Raw genomic sequence first — 22116 nt, 5'->3', positions numbered from 1 at the left:
GGCAGAAGAAAGAGATGAGAATCCTTGGCAGCTCCCTCAGGTGACGTTGGTTACTGTAGGGATTTGGGTGGTATTGAGAAAATTATCCAAAACTTGGGAATAAGGGAAAAAGAGGGTGGCAAGTCCTCCCTCTGGGACCTTGTTTACTAGATCTGCCCAAGGATTATTTACTGATCCAGGCTAGAGGGTTACGTCTTTGTTCAACGCACAATTTGCCGCTGATTAAAGGCCCAGACTGTGCAGTGACATGTTAACTTGCACATTTGTTCCCAGTAAAAATGCACATGGTTCTTTTTGGTGGAAAAGAGAACCCGAAAGTTTGTGGTTTTCTTACCCACAGATCACTCACCTACTGTGTGCCTAGCCTAGGCATCTCATCCCAACCTTCTTTCTCCAGTGCCCATGTGGCTCCTCAAGTCCTCCTCTGAATCAGCGTCTGCACTGTGGGCTCTCTCATTAAGAAAGCAAACACAGCTTTAACATATGCTCACTTTAGATTATCGTGACAGTCACATTTTTAAGTTTTTGAAAAGTATGCTTTGGCACTTGTGTTTGGTGTTTGATCTTCAGCTGTGACCAGAAATAACCACCTCCAGAAGCCGTGCCCAGGGACATTAGACAATATGTAGAAACCTATTTGTGCTTTGGTTTGATACAAATTGGTTACATAGAAACTCTTTTGGCAGAATTGACAGGCCTCCTGACAGATGAAAGGTGTTCCTTCTCTCTTCTTGTTCCAGGCATTTCTCACTTTGAAGTCAATTTGTCAGACCTCAGGTTAGGATCTGTAAACATTATGCATGTCAGGTTGCATTACCTTCCAGCAATGGATAACCATGTGTTTCTGTTGAGCTTTGGGATTGGAGAATGTGGTCAAGTCTTTCAGAACTGGTCAAACTGCTTTCATCAAGTGCACAAGAACCTCAGCATACAGGCTGTGCTCACCGGTTGAGTTTGAAATCACCTGTGGTCATTGAGAATACATCACATCTGCCCAGCAGTCACCTGTCCAGTTTCAGGCAAAATAGCAGGAGAGGAGACAGGGAGGTGATGAAGATGGAAACATCATAGTGGGAGGTAAGGGGCTTAATGGCCAGGTGTCCATGCATGACAAGGAGTGGGTTTGGGCCTGTGATGTTCACAGATCCAAGCAGGGCTTCCTTCTGCAGCCCTGTAAACCTCCAGCCTTTAGAGAAGTTGCTACTTAGGCCTCTAAGCTATGTGTCCATGAGGTGGATGAGCAGCAGCCATCCTGCAGGCCAGGGTTGCTGATGTGTGGATGTATCCTGATGTTGGAGAAGCTCACACTATGGACATCTAGATCTTCCAGGCATGAGTTCCTTGAACTTGAAGCAGAGACCATATCACCAGCTGAGCAGATTATCCCAAGTTCAAGGGGTTTGGAGTGAGACTGATTCAAAGCTAGGCTCTACCACCTACTTGCTGTCTAACCATACGCAAGTCACTTGACTCATGTTTCCTAATCTGTAAAATGGGCATATATTCATGCCACAAATATGTGCTGAGTAGGGCCTCTGTGTCTACTTAATAGAGCTTTAAGGAGGATTAAATGAGCATCAGATGAGCTCATAGATTCTAAGAGTTTAGCATGGTGCCTGGTGGGCCTGCCTCAGTAAATAATAGTCACTTTACACATGGCCTTCTCTGGCTGGGTGTTAACACACACATGTCCTTGGGAGGAATTACAGATTCTCATCCCAACCCTTGAATATAAATGAGGCATTACAGGGTGGCGGTGGACCTGACGCAGCCCCAGCATCCAGGGCATCTAGGAGTGTGGAGGCCCTCACCAAGGTAGCCTGTAGTCAGAGCTCAGAGAGGGCTGCTGTCTTCCCACCAGCAGCCCTGAGGGGTGCCGAGAGTTTTCTGGCCTCTAAGAGGATAGACCTCTTTCAGCTGGGAGGGCTGAGTGGTGGGATGGCAGGGCCTCACCCCACTTCCCAGGTGGGACAGTTGGGCAGGGTGAAACTTTGCATCTGCCTCACAGCTCCCTGCAGACTGAGTCTGCCTGGTGATGTTTACCTTGGAGCAGGGCTTTAGGAGCCAGGCCTCTTCTTATACCAGGCCTCCTCTCCCTGCATGCCAGGTTCCAGGGCACCCAAGGGTGCTCCACTCTCTCCTTCCCCCAGGCCTCTGCCATCTTCACCGTCAGGTCTCAGGTCTAATCTCACCTCCTCAAAGAGGCTTCCCTGACCAGAGTAAAGTGTGCCCGCTGCAGCACCCTGGTTATTTCCTTCCTCGCATTTAACACCATCTACACTTGTCTTGTTTTTTTGTTTGCCAGTTCACCCTCTTGTGTGTCTTCCTACACTGTCATGTTAGTGCCCTGAGGATAGGAGCCTATTCTGTCTGAATCCTCAGCACCTGGAATCGGGACTGGCACATAGCAGGTGCTCAGTAAATATTTGTTGGGTGCATAGATGGGGGGGGGGAGCTGGCAGGCAGGAACTCCGGAAGTGCCCCGTTGTTACCACCCACCCCATCTTAGGGTAGACATGGCATGGGACTGGAGCATCGGGCCTCTGCCTGGCTCTCACACAAACCTGAATTCTGCAGCTGCATACCAGGCACTTGGGTGGTTTCTGCAATGAGAGAGTCAACACTGACAGGCACCCTCTGTCCCTGGACCACCTTGCCACGTGTGAGGGTATAAGTTATCTTAAAGCGGGGAAGAATACTGGGACCATTACGTCCAATCCCTGGATGCGCACCCCACATATCTGCACATGGCTACATGTACATGGCTCTTCCGCAGGCAAAGCCTCGCTCTGGGTCATTGAGAAACCCAACCATGACCCCAGGCGAGGGCTGCCGCTCCCCTGTGTGTTGGTGTGTCAGTACCTGGAAGATAAAGTATATAAGGCCATGTGTAAGGGCTGTATCTGCCCATGGGCAGGCACTTGGCTGGACAAGTACCTCTGTCTGCAGAAGGTGGAGACAGCTGCTGTACTGGGCCAGGGTTCGTGGCAGGTGGCAGATGAGGTTCTTGAGGTTCTTGATGCTGCACACACTGCCTCTGGTCTTCTGCATTCACGCCTTGCTCTTTTCAGCCAGTTTTGGGCTTTCCAGTGACTGCCTCCTCAGAGCCAAGCCATCACCTCATTGAGGCCTCATAGTGAGTTGGGGTGAGGTTGTGGAATTCAGTGCTAGGTCGTGTGCTGGGGGCACTGACAGCCTTCAGGAGCAGGCCTAGGCAGAACATCTGGCTGAGATGGGAGCAGGGAGCTCCCAAGGCCTGGTCAGGAGAGACAGGGCTGTCATCAATAGTCAAGCTGGAGATGAGGTCTGAGACACAGAAAAGCTGTGTTGGGAAGAACGTGCCAGCAGGCCGCTGGCATCCAAGAGTGGAAGAGCTCATGGGTTTTCCCTCACTGCCACTTGGGGCACTGTCCCTGAGAAGGGAGCACTCGTTAGTTTTCTTTGGGCCCAGGAAGCGGTTACAGAGGCTGAGTCAGTATTTGGAAGCAAAATTACCCAACTGTCTGTGCTCTTGGTTGTGGCTGGCTGTGGGAGAACAACGGAGGGGCTTCCTGCTCCATGTGGATGTAGACTCACTCTCTCTGGGGCCCATCTCAGGACTCAGCCTCCTTTTATGCCTTCCACCGGGGTCAGACGGGCTTGCCTTCCACAACCGCTCAATTACACCACCTGTACCTATCTATGCTCCCAGTTCATGGCAGTCCTGGGTCTGTGACATTCTTATTGAAAATCCTTATTCAGATCACAGAGGGAGTCTTCAGCACCAACTGGCACCAATAGACTCGTTTCTCCTGCCGCCATAATGTTAATGTAACTGTTCCCATTTCTGACCATGTTCAGTAAATTTAATTTGTGTTGGAAAGCAGCTTATTTGGCAAGATGATCAGTTTTTAACCTGAGTAAATGGCTTTCTTGATGACTATAAATTAAGCACATTGTACTTTTCATGCATTGTGGTTGTCCTCATAAATACTATAGGCAGTTGCTGGTAGTCTCACTTGGTTACCTTTCCCATTACTGTTTTATCATCATTGTGGTAGGAGTGGGGAATTCATTCTGTTTTAATGACAAGGAGGAAGTGGTAACAAGGGGCTTGTTTAATGAGGAGCCCACCCCTGGGTCAGCATCTGTGTAGCTGTGGATCAGATTCTGGGCCTTACCCCGCCCGGGGTATCCTCAGCCCTCTGTGGGGCCATTGTGAAGCGCATATGCAGGGCCTTCATGCTACTTTTGTCTTAATTGCAAGTAATCAGGAATCAAATATTTGCCGACAGCCAATTTCCATGTCAGGGAGAACCTGAGTGTTCTTGACAACTTCAGCAGCCACAGGTTGGCACCAGTGTTTCCTTAACACTGACCCCTCAGAGTGCAGCCTGCAGGGAAGGCCATGGGAGCCTCCCCAGCAAGTTAAGCAAACGTAGGTGCCTGCTGCCCTGTGTGACGCTGGGCCTCAGAGGTGCTCACTACCATCTGGACACACAGCTTTCAAAGGAGGGGGTCAGGGAAAGTAGCTTCTCCCCCCAGCCCCCCATGAACTGGCTTTGGTTTGCCTGCCTGGGATGGAGTAGGTGGTCTCTGAAGCCCCTCCCAACTCTGCTTCTCCAGGATTCTAGTTCTCTTTACTCCAGAAGACCCACCTCCACGGACATCCATCTTCCCCTCATACCTCCATCCTTCCACTTCCTTCCTGCCCACTTTGGAGAAGGCAAGGGAAAATGTACCCCTACCAGGTCAACACATGTGAGGCTTCACCACCCTCCCCATCCGAGCCCCTAGCCTGGCTTCTTAACTGCACTGAATTAGCCTTCAGGAGATCACTTCTGAAAATTTCTGCATTTCTTAAAACCTGAGTATACTGGGGCCACACGAGGAGCAAGGCCTAGCACCTGTGGGACCTCCTGAGGCCAGAGCAGGGCAGGCACTTTGGAGTAGGAGGATTCAGAGAGGGACACTTGCACTTGGGCTGGTAGCAAGCACTTCATAGAGAAAATGCCTACAACAGTGACTTGGAGCTGGTTTAGCCAGAGGGAGAAAGCAATGGGGGCCAGGGCACACGCTCTGAAGCAGGCTCGGAGAGGCCAGGGCACAGAGACTTTGCCTCTTGTTTCTTCAAAATGGGCAATTAGTGGGTTGCATCCTATCTGCATGGGAAGGTTATTAAAACAGTGATCCCATGGCAGTGCTTTGCGTCCTGGCCCTGTCTTGGGAGAGAAACAAAGGCTGATATTTTCAGAGCTGTTAGTTTCTTCTAGTAGGCGCCAGCACTTTCTAGGGTAACCCATTTTCCAACAACCCAGGAGAATCACGCTAATCAAATATGCTCCATGGCAAAGCAGCCATAAACACCGTGAGTGGGGGGCCTCCAGCCCAGAGCCTCCCTGCCAGGCGCCTGCCTGCCTTCCGCCTCCTTCCCTCCCCGCCACCATCAACCTTGACAGGAAGGCGTGCAGAGGGGCCGCTGAATGCCACTGGGCCTTCATGGTGACATGCGAACAATTAGCAAAGTGGATAAAAGAGATTCCCGCCTCCTTAGGATCTGCACTTTTATACTGCTCAGAGGTATTTGACCTTCTAGTTTATTATGATTCAAGAAAAAGTCAATACTTCTTAGTTTGCCAAGGCTGGAGGAATTTAAATGAATTATTGAATCAAGTGGTTAATCTGCCGATAACTGATTTTTTTTTCCTTTCAAATCTGTAATGATGAAAAGCAGACTTAACCAAAAACAAGAAAAAGATATTTTTTTCTTTTTTTTTTCTTCTTTTTTGCTTAGACATTTTAATCCCATGGGTAGGAGCCGGGGCTAAAAGTTTGGTCATGATTACTAGGGCCATTCTGTCTTGCTGAGTATTTTGATGGAGATTTAATTAACACTTAAAGCAAAGTCTTCTGAGGCTGTAAAAATCTGTATTCACATTTCAGTTGTCTTTTGGTGTCCCTGTGTAATTCTCAACTTTCCATCTGTACCTTTAGTGACATGTGCTGATTATCTCATTTCCAGACTCCCAGAATGCAGTGTGATGTTGGTGATGGACGCCTGTTTCGCCTTTCACTTAAACGTGCCCTTTCCAGCTGCCCTGACCTCTTTGGTGTGTGAGCTCTGGGTGCTGCTGCCTGAGATCACTGTGGGTGTTGTAGGGTGCAGGGGACACTCAAGCAATGTGGCAGCTCCCATTTCCAGGGGCTCAGCCTTCTTGCTCATAACTGCAACATTGTGCTAGAAAGGACTGGGCTGTGGGGAAAGGCTGCTGGTGTCTCCCCTGATGACGTGTGTCATGGAGAACCACATTCTCCCCCAAGGAAATGGCCAGCCTCTGGTCTCCCTACCTCGGCTACCCCCACCCCCATCCTGAACACTTGGAGCATGACTTTCTTCTTATGCCACGTTTCCTCCCTGCAGTGACTCCCCAGTGCCTACAGTAGTGTACCTAAATTTCTCTGCTTGGCTCTCCAAGTCTCCCAGAAATCACACCTTGACCCCCAACCCCACCACTGTACAAAACTCCTACTCACATCTAGTCTTCTACCTGAGACCTGCAAATGCCACCCACAGGGCGGCTGGGGGAGTCTTGGCTCAAGCCTGCTGTGTTTCTGGGAAAACCTTTCTCTCCTTTGCAGGGCCCACTGGCACATCACCCGCTCCATGATCTCCGCCACTCCCAGTTACTTCTTCCAAACTTAGCTCCCTGGCTCCCATGCTCTTTGCCTGATCTGCATACATGTCACCACCTTACAGAATGACAAAGTCAGAAAGAGGGAAAGGTATGACTTGTTCATCTTTGAGACCCCTAAGGTGCCTAGGACACAGCCTGGTCCAAAGTCATGACATAGTAAAGGAAAAGAAGGAAGGAAGGAAAACGTATTGCAGGCAGGGGGTGGAGGGGACCACTTTTTTAAAAAGTCATTGATTTTAATAGGCCTCTAGTCCAGGAGGCTGACTGTGAGCCTGGGAGCAGTAGTGGCAGGCTTTGTCCTTCTATGTAAGGTGCTTCTTTGTGAGCACGGAATAGCTGGGTGTTTTCATTTTTCAACTGGAAGCAGGAAGAATAAGCCTAAGAAAGAACCAAGAGTTGATCAAAAGCCCCCAGCTGGGTCCTAGTTTGGAAAGGTGTTGTGTTTCAGATGTTCAGAGTGAGTCAGCCATGAAACCTGAGCTCTGCAAGGCAGGACACCCTTCTTGGCACCAATGACCACCTCATGGAGGGACAGGGACTCCCTAGGAGACCCCGAGCCCCCAGGCCCCACCTTGAGTAGCTTGGCTGCACAGGCAAATGGAGTCTGTGCTTGTGAGCTACAAAGGAAGCCCTTGACCCCAGACCCTCTGAGTGTTTATAGCTGACCCTCTGTGTTTGTGTGTCTGGCAGGGCTTTCCAGCCACAACGAGCTGCTGGCCTCCTGCGGGAAGAAGTTCTGCAGCCGAGGGAGCCGGTGCGTGCTCAGCAGGAAGACAGGGGAGCCCGAATGCCAGTGCCTGGAGGCATGCAGGCCCAGCTACGTGCCTGTGTGCGGCTCTGATGGGAGGTTTTATGAAAACCACTGTAAGCTCCACCGTGCTGCTTGCCTCCTGGGAAAGAGGATCACCGTCATCCACAGCAAGGACTGTTTCCTCAAAGGTAGGAACAGGGCCCTTGCCCTGTGGTTTTGGGTTTTGTGATGGATCTTCCAATGCCTTTTTGACAAGTGACCTGGGTGCTGAGTCTACAAGTTACATATGTTTAGGAAATAAAGACAAAGACTGGTGTGTAACAAAATAGCAGCAGTGGCATTTTAGTGATGCATACTCTGTGTCCCACCTCCAGAGACCCCTGCCCTTAGAGGAAGCTCCTTGGGGAGTAGAATCCAGGCAGGTCAAATTAAACCCTGGCTGGTACAGGTTCACTAGGGACCAGGCAACAGGGCACTACCCAGGTCTCCACATAGGACGGGCCTTTGCAAGGTTGTGACAAGGACCATGTTTACCCTTCTGCACAGAGTTCCATGAATCAGGAGGCTGTGCTGTGCATAGAATGTGGTCAGGCAGACACCAGCGCAATGTCTTCCAGCATGACAAGGACACAAACTCTGGCCTGGGGCAGTTGTTGATGGGAAGGCATCCCATGTCTTGCCTGTCCAGAACACCTCTGAGCAAGACAAGGAAGCCCCTGCATGGACATCAGAACATGTCTGTGGAGCTGGGGCCAAGGATTCATGCTTTAGGCTGAGATTGAGTCAGAAAAGAAGGGAAGTACCAGCTCCCACTAGACGGTAAGAGCCATTAGGGCAGTGGCTATGGCTGTCTTATGCGCTTATGTATTAGCACCTAGCACTGTGCCCTGCACCAAGAAAATGCTCAATGGCTCCCAGATGCTTGAAGATACAAGAGTCAGAATGCACATCCTGGGTTGATTGATGTGGCCCTGGTAAATAGTACATGCCATGGCCTGTGGAAGTATTTATTGTATACAAATATTTGTGTACAACATGGGTATACATGAATTAGGAAGTGTGTAGAAGACAGAAGCAGCTTGCAGGCAGATGGGAACAGGCCCACATAGCCTGAGCTAGGAGAGCCCACTTGGAGTTATGTGAGGTCAGGAATGTGCTTTAGGTTGCACAGGGAGGAGAAGAGGAGGCTTGGACTAGACACCTGCCAAGTGCCTGCAATACTAGAAGACAAAGGCGTGACAGCAGTCCAGGCTGTAAAGGCCTGGGCACCAAGTGGGAAGGGGCAGAGCTCCTGCCTCACCCTCACAGAACCCCACTGAGGATGGTATGATGCTGACACACGTGAGCAGAGGCGGATTCATGGCTGAGGTGGTGGAGCAAAGGTGTGTTGGCCTCTGTTACATCCATCTGTGTCACCTGCACCCACCTAATGGGCCACTCCACTCAGCAGTCGTGGCAGCATGGAGTGCTAGGCAGGGCAGGGCTTGGGAAATGCGCCTTTACCCAGTGATGACAATAGTCTTGGACACTTTCACAGCTGTGCTTATGATGCTAATGCCAAGGTGCTTCAGAGATCATGAGACACATTATGGAAATGAGGCCAAAATGAGCCTAGGAAAAATGTCCCCAGTCTGGAAGCACTGCCCAGCCACGTGCCGCCAGTTCCTCTGCAACCGTGCAAACTAAAACACTTGACCAGTTGCTCCAGCTTTATTGGCCGTGTTGAATTTTATAGACTGATGTTCCATTCTCTGGTTTCCAATATCCTTCAAATTGCATCTTCCTAAAGGTTTCTATTTCTGCATCAGAGTGTGCACAGCCTCCCTCACCATTGGTTATTCAAACAACATTTCTCATTTAATGGGAGGGAAAAACCAGCCACCACAAAACCCACCGAGGTGAGGAGTGATGGGGACAAGCTGGTGTGGAGCGGGGGGCAGGCAGCCTTGAGCAGATCGGGGCTCAGTTCTGCTTCATGCTGATTGAATTTATCCACCGAATCCTTCTGACTCATTGAGGTTTTCACAGATTGTGAGTTGCCGCCCACTTGGTATAGCAGAACTCCTCTCTTAAGGACCCCTTTTTGGTGGAGAGTGGTGCCTGTGAGCTCCCAGAAAGACCAAGGGTGGCATCCCAGCTCTGGTACTTCCCAGCTGTGTGGTGTTGGTTGTATCACTCTGCTTCTCTGGGCCTTTTCCTCGACTGTAAAATGGGACTAATGGCAGTACCCATCTGCTGCAGCCATGGAGAGAAGTAAAGGAGGGGCTGCACAAGCACCACTTAGCACACTGCCTGGTGCATTGCATGGATTTGGTGTTCATGAGACCTGCCATCATTATTTATTCTAATCCAGCGTGGCCACCGGCCGAGAGTAGAGAGATGCACAAACTGTGAAGAACGCAGAGGCAGGAGCAAGGGTTCTGTCTGGGAGGTTTGGGGAGACATTTCTGGGCCCAGATTATTTAATGGTAGCTGGAGAGTGGGTAAGGAAGACATGAGTGTCAGGCAGACACTCATTGCTGGGGCCTCTCCCAGCAATGTCCACCTAGAGCCAGGGCTTCTCTTTCTGCAGATGGCCTCTTGGGTCTAGACTCCAGTGGAAGGCCTTCAGTGCCTCACCCTCAGGGTCAGCTGTAGTCCTGGTGGGAGGGCAGAAGAGCTGGGCTGCCTCTCCTCAATCATTCCCATAGGGAGTGCCCAGCAAACAGGAAAGACCTGGGCACTGATTCACAGGAGCCTGACGGATGGAAGGCAGGCCAGCCCTGAGGTGAGTGCCTTGGGGTGAGCACGTCACCTTCACCAGAACCATGGCTCCAGGGGGGAGTAGAACGAAATAGATGACAGAGGCTCTGTCGGGAACCTCTGTGGGGACAGAGGGTCCTGGAACAAAGGAGGATATAAAGAACAAGTTCCTACAGTCCCCACCCCACAATGGCAGCAGAATATTTAATAACAGCTTGAGGTCCACGAATGACAGTTTGTCATTTGTCCCAATTTTCCAGGGAGTTATTAATACAGGAAACAAAAAAAACCCTTGTTTTTCATGCAAGCAAAAATTCTAAAATCATCCATCTTTCATTCTCTATTTCTATCAGACTTTACAAGAAGAAGTTGTGACTTCATTCTCTGGGACTTTATCTGTCCCCAGAAGTCAATATTCGGACAAGTCCTTGTGCAGCTGGAGTGTGTGGAGCAAGAGGAGAGAAGTGATGGGTTGTGCTGGGCTAAGCTGCTACAGTTCAGAGCTCCCGTCTGTGGCCAGAGGCCCTGATTTCCTGTCAGGGAGGGGGTTCTCCTGAGGACTGGTGGGGGGACACATAGCCTTCACCACCCTGCAAGGGAGAAGAGGCAGCATTCTAAATCCCATTTACAAGAAAACTTCTGGTATCACATTCCAGTTGCTATGGCAATGGGATTCCTTGTGAATATAAAATGAAATATATCATTTAGGGATCATTAGCATGTACGGGAAATCAACCAGACTCAAAAGGATGGCTGCAGCTAGAGTTTACAGCTTTGATCCCAGATCTCCTGAGTCACAAGCAGGGTCTCACTGAAAGTCTGGGACAAAAGGGGGTGTGGGAAAGATGTATCTCTTCTTGTAGCAAAATTAGAGTCACATTTTTCCTCAGCACCAAATCCTACCAAGAGAATGCCAAGATATTGGGTGGATTTCACTGTTTAACTTCTTATAGAGTTTGTGTTTTCAAAGTTATCTTGTGACATCACATTCCTATTTGTGTATTAGTTGGCACTTTTAAACTCATTTTTCTTGGTTTTGAATTCACGCTTTATCTCCTACGCTGTTCACGAAGATGAGCTTCCCTTTCAGCAATCACTCACCAAGCCAGCGTTGTATTATACCAGATGATACAATGTCATAGTTGGGCAGTTTTCCAAACAAACCATGAAATTATGGAAGAAAGGGGACTGTTAGAGGTTCGGTTTTAAGGGGCCCCTTCAGCTTCCTCAGCCTGCTGGCGGTTGCAGGTGGATTTGGGTGCTTCAGAGGGGAGTTCCCAACCTAATGAAAGACAGGAAATCATTTCCATTTTTGGAAACAAGTTAAACATACTACAGGCTCACTAAGAAATCTTTTTTTCTTACTTGTTACTAAACAGAATAAAAACTCAGTATTTTGTTGCAAGTTAGCAGAGCAAATAGAGCTTCCTGCCAAAGAGCCATTTTTTTTTTCTTCTTCTTGTTATTTTGTTGCTGTTGTTGTTGATCTGAGTATTGTTACTTTAGGAATTTAAATTGGGCCCCACACCTCCAGGGGCATTTCTATACTTCCACAAGTGTTCTCTGTCCTGCCAGGGAAAGCTTCTTACATCCCCAGCTTTGTCAGCCCAGTCCAGCTCTCAGCGGGAGACTCACTTCCTGGGATGTGTGAGATCCAGCTGCAGGGCTGTGATGCTGTCAGGCGTTGATAGGGGATTTGGTGTAACTCTGCTAGAGCAGTCCCTATAGCAAGAGGTGCTGGGGCCTGTGGAAGCATCAGGGAGGCCCAGGCTGATGGGACAATGTGGCACGTGCTCAAGGGCACTGCTTTGGCACGTGAGCTTTCTGTGCCTCATTTACCTCATCTGTAAAATGGGGATAATAACAGCACTTACCTCGTAGAGTGTTGTGAGTATGACAGGAGCAGCACCTGGCATGCAGTGAGCATTCTTCTCTAAGCAGTGTCAACAGCACTAGGGATGATGCTGTTGCCGTTGTAACATCACGGCTTGTTCAAGGAGCAGATGCAACAAGCTATAAGACCCTTGCCCATTTATGTGACAACTCTGTAATGAGCTAAGAGGTCAGGGGTGGTGGTTCCTCCTGTGAATGAGGGGAGAGAAGAACATTGGCCCTCCATATTTATTTAATGAATGACTAGAATTTGACCTCCAGTTGATCAAAGTTAATGATCACTTTCTCTGTCTTGCTAAGAGATGTAAGGAGCCACCCAAGTTCATCTAGCAGGTTAGTAGAAAAGCAAGGGGAGAATCAGGTATCTCTGATCCCCAGTCTGGACAAAGCTCCTAGAATGTACCTCCGGGCTCTCAGGAAATGCCAGTGGAGCCTGGGGTAAGAATTCATCTGCCTGAGGATGAGAATGTTTAGAGAAGGTGCTGGAGGAGAAGGGACCTTCAAGGTGGATTTTGAAGAGCAAGGGGTTTGCTAGGTTGAGAGTGTTGGGAAGGCTTTCTAGGGGTACAGGCATGAAGTAGCTCCAGTCTCCGGGAAGAGCAAGTGATTATGGGATCCTGGGTGTAGGGGAGAGCATAGTTGGGGATAAAGGCAGACAAGTGGATCACAGCAAGCTGGGGAAAGGCCTTGTGTGCCAAGCAGGGAAGTCTGAACTCAGGCTGACCAGTGTTGTGTCCAGAATTGGTGGGTTCTTGGTCTCTCTGACTTCAAGAATGAAGCCGCGGACCCTCGCGGTGAGTGTTACAAGTTCTTAAAGATGGTGTGTCCGGAATTTGTTCTTTCTGATGTTTGGCCGTGTTCAGAGTTTCTTCCTTCTGGTGGGTTCGTGGCCTCGCTGGCTTCAGGAGTGAAGCTGCGGACCTTCGCGGTGAGTGTTACAGCTCTTAAGGCGGCGCGTCTGGAGTTGTTAATTCCTCCCAGTGGGTTCGTTGTCTCGCTGGCCTCAGAAGTGAAGCTGCAGACCTTTGGGGTGAGTGTTACAGCTCATAAAGGCAGTGCGGACCCAAAGAGTGAGCAGCAGCAAGATTTATTGCAAAGAGGGAAAGAACAAAGCTTCCACAGGGTGGAATGGGACCCAGGTTGCCACTGCTCGCTGGGGCAGCCTGCTTTTATTCCTTTATCTGGCCCCACCCACATCCTGCTGATTGGTCCATTTTACAGAGAGCTGATTGGTCTGTTTTACAGAGCGCTGATTGGTCCATTTTGACAGGGTGCTGATTGGTGTGTTTACAATCCCTGAGCTAGACAGAAAAGTTCTCCAAGTCCCCACTAGATTAGCTAGACACAGAGCACTGATTGGTGCATTTACAAACCTTGAGCTAGACACAGGGTGCTGATTGGTGTATTTACAAACCTTGAGCTAGATACAGAGTGCTGATTGGTGTATCTACAATCCCTTAGCTAGACCTAAAAGTTCTCCAAGTCCCTACTAGACTCAGGAGCCCAGCTGGCTTCACCTAGTGGATCCCGCACCGGGCTGCAGGTGGAGCTGCCTGCCAGTCCCGTGCAGTGCACCCGCACTCCTCAGCCCTTGGGTGGTCAATGGGACCTGGTGCCATGGAGCAGGTGGCAGCGCTCGTTGGGGAGGCTCGGGCCACGCAGGAGCCCACAGTGGTGGGGAGGCTCAGGCATGGCAGGCTGCAGGTCCTAAGCCCTGCCCTGCGGGGAGGCAGCTGAGGCCCAGCGAGAATTCGAGCACAGCCCAGTGGGCCGGCACTGCTGGGGGACCCGGCGCACCCTCCGCAGCTGCTGGCCCGGGTGCTAAGCCCCTCACTGTCCGGGGCCAGTGGTGCCAGCTGGCCGCTGTGAGTGCAGGGCCCACCAAGCCCATGCCCACCTGGAACTCAGGCTGGCCCACGAGCGTCGCACACAGCCCCAGTTCCCGCCGGTGCCTCTCCCTCCACACCTCCCCGCAAGCAGAGGGATCTGGCTCCAGCCTTGGCCAGCCCAGAGAGGGGTTCCCACAGTGCAGTGGCGGGCTGAAGGGCTCCTCAAGCATGGCCAGAGTGGGCGCCGAGCCTGAGGAGGCGCCAAGAGTGAGCGAGGGCTGCCAGCATGCTGTCACCTCTCAGTGTCAGATAAGCTACTGCAACATTCTCATTTCCCAAAGAGGGACCGTGAAGCCCAGAGAGGGCTAGTACCTGTCCCAAGTCACACAGGCAGAGCCAAGCCAGGGCCCAGCCTTTGCTGCTGTGGCAGGCCCTTCAAAGGCACCCATAGCTTTGTGGCTGTTTTTAGTTAGGGCTCAGCAAGGCATGTCCCCAACAGATGCAATTGCTTTATGCTTCTTCCCCAGGAGACCTCCTGGTGCAGAAGGAAGGCTCAGGAGCCATGGGCAGTGGAAAGGGCCTTGCGTGCCACTGCTGGGTGGGGCTTCCCTGCTCCGCAGGTCATTAAGAAGCCAGCTACACCTTCTCCAGGGAAAGCTGGCTCAATCATCCCAAACTCACAGAGCTTCTGGACATCAGGAAACCAGACCCTTGTCTCCTTTCTAAGGAAAGAGTAGGAAACTCAGGGATACCCAGAAGGTTTCCAGGGGAACCTGGGGTCAAAAGCAGGCAGAGCCTCTGGGGACAAGCATACCTTCAGCCTGGTCTGGCCTTGGAAGCTGGCCTCCACTTTCTCTCCAGACTCCCTTTCCTGTCCCTCCAGTTGCCCTTCCACTTCTGGGCCTACCCACATTTCTGTCCAGTAGCCGCTGTTGTTCTTTCAGTCTTTGCAAAGGGATCTCTCTATCCCCAGCCCTCTTCCTGCCCTTCACTTTAAGCTCCACAGAAGAGGGTTTGGCTATTTTCTGCCAAGCCACTCACCTTCACAGACATCTGTTGAATGCCCACTTGGTGCTAAGGCTGTGCCAGGACCTGAGGATACCAGTATGATCAGAACACTGGGCCTGACCTCAAGGAATTTATAGCCAAAAGAAACGCCACACATCTCCACCCTCTGGGTTATCCTTTGGGAGCTGCTTTAGCCAGAGATGCCTCCAAGACCTCAAGGACAAACGGGAATCTTTACGGACTGTCTCTCATGTTGGATACCCTCTCCTCACTCCTCCGCGGATTCTGTCAGCATCTGTGAAAACAACTAGGACTTCACTGAACTGACAGTTCACTCATAGCCCCGTAGTCCAGCATCCCTGGGAGCTCAGTTGTCCCATTTACAGTATCTGCTTCCAGGATCAAGAAAAGTGACCTAAAACAAATATGTGTGTTCTTTGGATATTTCCTCCAGGTTTTATGCAAGGAACTGTCTTGGTGTGAGCACCCCACAAATGTGCAAGAATATTATCAGTTCGGCATGTGTGGTGTGCTCCACAGAACTGCTGCACTTTGAATGAATTAATTACATTCCATAATTAAAAATTGCTAAGAAGTTACTGAGCTGAGTAAGTCTCGTGGTGCATTGATTTCACTTATGGAAACAAGCTACAGCCTCCGAGTCCCCCACATTGTTTCCTGCTGTTTTCTGGCATCCTGTCCTTCTTTCTCCAACCCCTCCTTTGCTGTGCACTCCTCAGTCCCATTGGTTGCTGGCGGCCTAGTCTCTCTCATCCTAAAGCCCAGAGGAGCAGGCTGTTGTCCCAGCATCCTCCTAGGTAGCCTTTCATCTCTTCCCTGTCAGGCCGCAGAGCATTTCCTGCACTGGCTGTCTCCACTTCTGCAACTTCCCTGAATTCTGCCCTCTAGGGTCTGCACCTAGCTCCTGTCCTGTTACCCCTGCCACTGACTTTGCTAAGATCACCTTACCCTTCTAAATGCCAAGAAGGCACTTTCCAGGCCTGGTCTTGCTTCATCCTTCCTGCAGTGAGCTCTGTCATCCTCCCTGCAACCCTGTTCCACTGTCTTCTAGGGACCAGCCCCCATCCCTCTGACTCTCTGTAGACCCCTCCTTCTCTTGCAGCTGCTTCCAGGTCTTTCCCCTGGGGCTCTCTTCTCACAGTTCCAGCCATGCCTCAAAGACCCAGACTGTCCCACGAGCAAAGACCCAACCATATCTTCATCCCTGACCTCTCCTCACATTTCAATCTACCTCTCATTCCACCTGGGATGGTCCATCCCACCATCATCTCCTGGCTGGATGACCTCTATGGCCTCCTAGCTATTTTCTGAGCCCCGGGTCAGATGCTTCTTCAATTCCACTTTCCATATGGCATTTAGAGTAAGCTTTCCAAGATGGAACTTTGACCATGGTGCTGTCCTGCTCGAACCCTTCTGTCCAGTTGTTCAGCAATATTCATGTACTATGTGTCAGATACTATTTGGAGATGTGGGGACACAGCAGGGAACAAAACAGAGCCCAGTCCCCATGGCAGGTACAGTCTTGTGGGAGAAACAAACAGTAAACAAGAGATGAAGTCTATGTGATGGTGACAAGTGCCATGGAGCAGAATAAAGCCAGGAGGGCAGTTAGCCAGAGCCTCTGATATGAGAAGTGACATTTGGGCAAAGGCCTGCAGCAGGCCGGGGGGTTAGGTAGTGAGGCATTTGAATATCTGGGGGAAGAGTATCCCAGGCAGTGGCAATACAAAGTTTGCAAAGATCCTAAGGTAGGAGCTTGCCTAGCGTGTTTGGGGGCTCACAAGGGGGCCAGAGTTGCTGGACCAGGGTAAGTAAGCAGAGAGAAACTGAGCAAGTCGGAGGGCTGATGGGGTTGATCTCCCCATAGGGCTCTGTTGGCCATTGGAAGCCCAGGTTCTTTGCCACTTGGCTATATTGCCCTTCTCATTACTCCGTGAGGCCCACCCAAAAGTGGCCTTGATGAGGGGAGGGAGTGACGTGGAGCCTCCTCCCCAGGCTTCTCCGCAGGAGGCTGTTTGAGGAAGGCCCTATGTGGACAGGAGGGGTGCCAGTGGCTCAGGTGCTCAGATCCATGTGAGTGGACCCTATGCCCAACACTCGAGAGGTTTCAGATGATCACCAGGAGCCAGATGTTTAATTACTGGAGCAAGAAGAAGTTGGTTTGGGACTCCTTTAAGGTTCTCCCCTTTCGTGCCTTCAATTAAGATCAAGGCCCCCGTGTAGCAGCCGCTAAATGACACCATGTATTGAATCTCTGTGCTCAAGCAGTTTATCTAATTATCTGTGTGATAGACTCAGCAGCTGTCAGACCAGCCACAACTCAAATACGTGGTCTCTGTACGCCTGCCTCAAAGTGTTTTATGCCCACTAGCAAGCTCGAGGACAGGACTTTCATGCTCTTTTCTAGATGTGGGATCCCTTTCAGGTTCCTCTGCTGCCTGGTGATATAAGGCATTGAAGGGGCCAGTGGCTGGGAGGACAGTGGGTACAAGAATTGAGCAGAGGCCTGGGGGCTGGGCTGTTCCCTCCCTCGCCCCAGCCCTTGTGCCTCGCATGGTCACTCAGCCTCTCTGCCTGCTTTTCTGGACAGGGAAGCAGTGACCCAGTTTGGGCCATCTTCTCCAAAGAGAGGGAGGAGCACTTGCCACTGTGTCAAGTTAACTGAAATAAATGAGGGGGATCAGGAGGCAGTGATCCAGGGGAGAGTAAATGACTGATCATCTCCATCAGCAGAGAGTGTCTTCAGGAGTAAACACTTCCCAGCAGAGCAGGCTCATTGGATGAAGGAGGAACAAGACCACACCAAACAGCTGAATGTAAGGTCTGTGGAGTTGAGTCCTCAGCCAGGAGAACTGAGGGACAGAACTACAGAAAGCTGGGGCCCAGCCCTGTACAGCATCCTGGGTCTCCGGGAACCACCCATGCTTCCTGATTGTAGGTGAGCTTGTGCCCAGTCCTGCACCTGGGTGCCTCATGAGGGCCAGATCCGGAACACATGTATTCTCCAGGCTAATGAGGGAAGACAGAGCTTAACAGTGACTACTGAGTTTGGACATCTCCTAGAGAGTTCTTCCCTCTGCTTTTCTTCTTCTTGTGCTCATTTCTGCTTTGATGCATTTTGATCACTTGTTAATGAAAGTAATCGGAGTGAAAACTACTTTCAAAAAGCTCTTCTAAAGGAAAGTAGCAAAATCACTTTGCTTGCAGGTAATTAAAATAGCCAGATGCAGTGAACTCCGTCCACTTATTATAAGCAGGGTGATCTGAGTTGTGCACTTCTCTTTGTAGCTGGAAAAAAGGGCTCATCCAGGGACTTAGCAGCCATCTCTCTTTTCTTGTCTTCCTTAGGGAACTTGTGCTTTCTCTTCCACTGCTTGTGTTCAGTGCACTCCATGCCCCCTTCAGTTGGCTAAGGTATGCCCAAAGGCCTGGTCTACAGTGGTCCAGCAAATGCCTCTTTGAGCCTTTGCCTCCCTCACTCATTCGGCCTGGCTAGCTCTCTGACTTTTCCTCCAATACACCTGTACATCTCTGTCTCTTTCTGCCTTCCTCCACCCCATCTTTGTGTCTGTTTCTCAGATGCTCATCCAGTGATCCATATTTCCATCAAAATATAATAAACCCAAGGTATTTTTATAGGGATTTTCAGAGATCTTTACTTATATCCAGTCAGATGGAGCTTGTACAGACCCAGGTCTGCATGAGTCCTCATAGCTGAGACTTTAGTCTTTTCCCCGTGCAAGCTTGTCCAATGATTTGGGGAACCCAAGATTAGAGACGTCAGAGGATATGAAGGGCAGAACCTTTCTGGATAGGTGGGTGACGGACAGGAAAGCAGGGGCGAGGAAGATGTCTCTTATAAAGCTACAAAAGAAGAAATACCCTAGACAAAGGAGGAGGTTTCAGAAGGGGACACCAGGGTAGGGGCAGGGGTGTCAGAAAGGGTCAGTGACACATCATCCTAATTCCATAGAGAGTGAGCTTGCTTGTTCTCCTTCCCACCCACCTGCAGAACTCCAGATTTTCAAGGGTGTCTCTCAACTGTTTAGCCATGAATGCTGGTTACAGGGAAGTTAAGACCCCTCTCCAGATGCAATATGTCGTGGCAGTGACCATGGATTTAGCTGTAATTCCAGTCTGGTCAATCTCACTGGGCTGCAGTGAGAGTAAACAGAGGTGAAGCCTGAACAGACCTGTCTGAACACGAATGAAAGGGAAGCTGGCTTCTGCAACAGAGGAGGAGGAGAGCACACACTTAAGATGCAGCAAAAGAACATGCTTTGGGGAAAAATTATTACAAGAAACAGAAGCACATTTTAGACAGCAACTGTGTTCTACTCCCAATGCAAGAAAACATGAACTCTGAAATGAGATAAAAAATGGGATTGTAAATTGGCTGAGCCACAGTCAAAAATAAAATGGAAGCTGGGGGAGGTAAGGAAAGAATATAAAGAACCTGAAATACAATTGCAGAAGTTCCTTCTCTACTTCAAGCAGTCAAAGGAAAGATTAACCATACAGAAATCATAGTTGTTCCAATACAGGGAACAAACTTGAAAACCGCTCCCCAATACACTGAGAATGAGAAGAAGATTTAAAAAATAATGTAGGAGAGGATGATAGTTATGTAAGACAGAGATAAAAGATTTAAAATAATAGTGATTGGTTATCTTAAAGACCTCAGAGCAATTCAAATGGACACAATAAGCAAAGAGAGATCCAAAAAAATAAGTGCCCTATGCTGAAAGATCTATCAAATAAGTCAAAATATAATTGCTAACATTTTAGGTTTTGAAAAAAAAATTAAAGTGATCTGAAGTATCCAGAAAGAGAAAAACAAAGCAGACCAAAAAAAAATCCTACCTGGTGTTGCACTGGGGGCTCTTGAGTGGTTTCAGCTGACCGGCTTGCCCAGGGGCAGCTTCTCCCCTTCAGTTACATTTGTGTCAAAGGTGAGTCTCAGACACTGTCTGGTATGAAGGAAAAAAACATTCTGTCCTTGGACTTTTCTGCGATATTAAGAAGCAAGAAGGCAATGAAGAACATTGGTAGAGTTTTGGGGTGGTAAGACCATGATGCAAGAATTCTACACTTATCAAATGGTGATCCATGTATGGAAACAATAAAAAGTATTTTCTGCTGGGCAAGGGTTCAAATAATACACCATCCGTGTACTCTTGGCTGGGAAAAAAAGTGAAAGATGAACCCTTCACATTCTACAGAGAAATCAGAGAATCTGACAAAGAGGAACTCAAGGCTTAGGTGAGCACAGAGGCTCTTGAAATGAGAAGGTGTCTAAATAACTTTTTCAAATATAGTTACCAAAAATTGCAAAGGGTAAATGATGAGGTTAAGTGCACTTAATTTTCTTGACTGACTTATTGGAATTTCAACAGATCATGCATAATCCTTGACTCAGTATGTTAAAAAGCATACATGAGCGCAATATTCCATCAGAGCCCAGAACGAACCTCACGCAGCCCCAGACAAGTGTCCATGGTTGTTCCCAGGTGACCTGGGAGACTTTACCTCCTGCCTTCACTGGTGTATCCAGAGACCATGGGAAGGATCAGCCACTGACTGACGTGTTCGACCTACGGTCAGGCCTCCCCGTGCCTTCATCTCGGTGGCTAGAGTGTGCTCCCCAGAAAGCATGCAGGGCTGCAACTGAAGTGGAAGAAAACCGCAGCGGGTCATAGTGTGTCTTCCTAGTGTGATGAAGCCTTTGTTCATGGGCGTGTGTCAGTATGCCAGTGACATGGTCAGGACAATTGGGAAGGCCTGAACTATTGGTTCTAATGTTGCAGTCAATACAATGTGATTAACCAATTAGAGAGAAATGCATAAGAGCCAAATTCTGTTGCCAAGAAAAGGCAAAGAAGGTAGAAGAGCTGCCCTGTTAAGAGATAGAGGTAGAAGTTCAACCACCAAGGCAATAAAGGGCCACCATGGGACACAGCCTTGCAGAAAAGAAGGAATGGCCATCAGGGTGGGGTGGATAGGATCATGGGAAATACACATTCTCATTCACGGAGAATGTGCCAGGCTGCCAGCCCACCGCCAGGGGCTGTATGGACGTCATCTCATGCACTCCTTTTCCTAGTTGGTGTTTACTGAGAGGCAAAGAGAAGCCAAATAACTTTCCCAGTTACTGAACTTGTAAATGACGGCACCAGTACTGGCACCTGCCCATCCCGTTTCAGTTTCTGTCAGTGGCCACTCCCATGATTAGGAGAGATATTTGTCAGGGAGTGGCGCTTGACCTGAACCTGGAAGGGTGGGTGGGTGGGACATGAACAACCAGGTACAGGGCAGGGGCAGCAGCAGAGGGAAAGACTTCATGCAGCTTTGCTGATGTTATGGCTGCATTCCTTCCTCCTCCACCAGACTTGGCACTTGCAACTGATCAGACAGCAGGTGCCTAAAAACTCTCACTTCCGTAAAGGGAAATGAGGAGAAGTTAGAGTTACCGCAGACATCAAATATTGTATATCCAGTTGTTTTAATGAAATGAATCACATTTACACCCATCTTGTCTTTGAACTTCAGTGGCTGTCTCCACGTGGCTATGTGACGTGACAACCCCAGTGAGCACATTACAAAGGAAGAAAGTCCCCGCCAATGCCACGTGAAACACAGGGTGAGGGCTTCATTGCACAGGAAGAAAAACGTCCATATTTCTCGATCACACCTTTCTGTCTCTCCACTTCTGCCTGGGTTCCTTCTCGCCAGTGTCCCCACCTCTGCCCCCTGCCAAATTTCAGTGACATGAAGATCTTGTTTATGTGCCAGGCTTGTCTCAATAAACATTCTCCTAGCAATTTTAAAGGAACAAACTTTCCATATTAAAAACTTTTGTGGTTCTCAGGGTAAACAACTGTGGGTATCAGGAAGACCTGAAGAAATGGGGAATCTATACAAAAGGAAGGCAAAGTCCACTGCTGAGAAATGTGGTTTCTCTCTGTAAAACATGCTGACAGAAGCCCATATACTAATTTAGAGAAACAGTTGGCACAAAACAAGATGCACAGTTGAGTGTGCCTGTCTAGAAGGCTGGGAAGGAAAGAACTTGGAGTGAAGGCACCACCAGGATTCCTGTGGCTATAGCCCCACGGAGACTCTGCTGGCTGTGATTATAATCATCAAGCTTTGCAGCAAATGATTGTGATTTTACACATCCTACCCTTTTTAAAAAACC

At 49.5% G+C, this 22116-nt stretch overlaps 1 protein-coding gene across 1 annotated transcript in view; it reads left to right on the top strand.

Moving 5' to 3' along the window:
- The window catches only part of FSTL4 (follistatin like 4), a 412420-nt gene that overhangs the window by 198329 nt on the left and 191975 nt on the right, over positions 1 to 22116 (top strand). Inside the window, exon 4 of the mRNA XM_009449652.4 lies at positions 7365 to 7613. Coding sequence (XP_009447927.4) covers positions 7365 to 7613 — 249 coding nt within the window. The remainder of the gene's footprint in view (positions 1 to 7364; positions 7614 to 22116) is intronic.

The sequence above is a fragment of the Pan troglodytes genome, chromosome 4 (genome assembly GCF_028858775.2).
Source record: "Pan troglodytes isolate AG18354 chromosome 4, NHGRI_mPanTro3-v2.0_pri, whole genome shotgun sequence".
Lineage (NCBI taxonomy): Eukaryota > Metazoa > Chordata > Mammalia > Primates > Hominidae > Pan > Pan troglodytes.
This window is presented reverse-complemented; position numbering and strand designations above follow the sequence as displayed.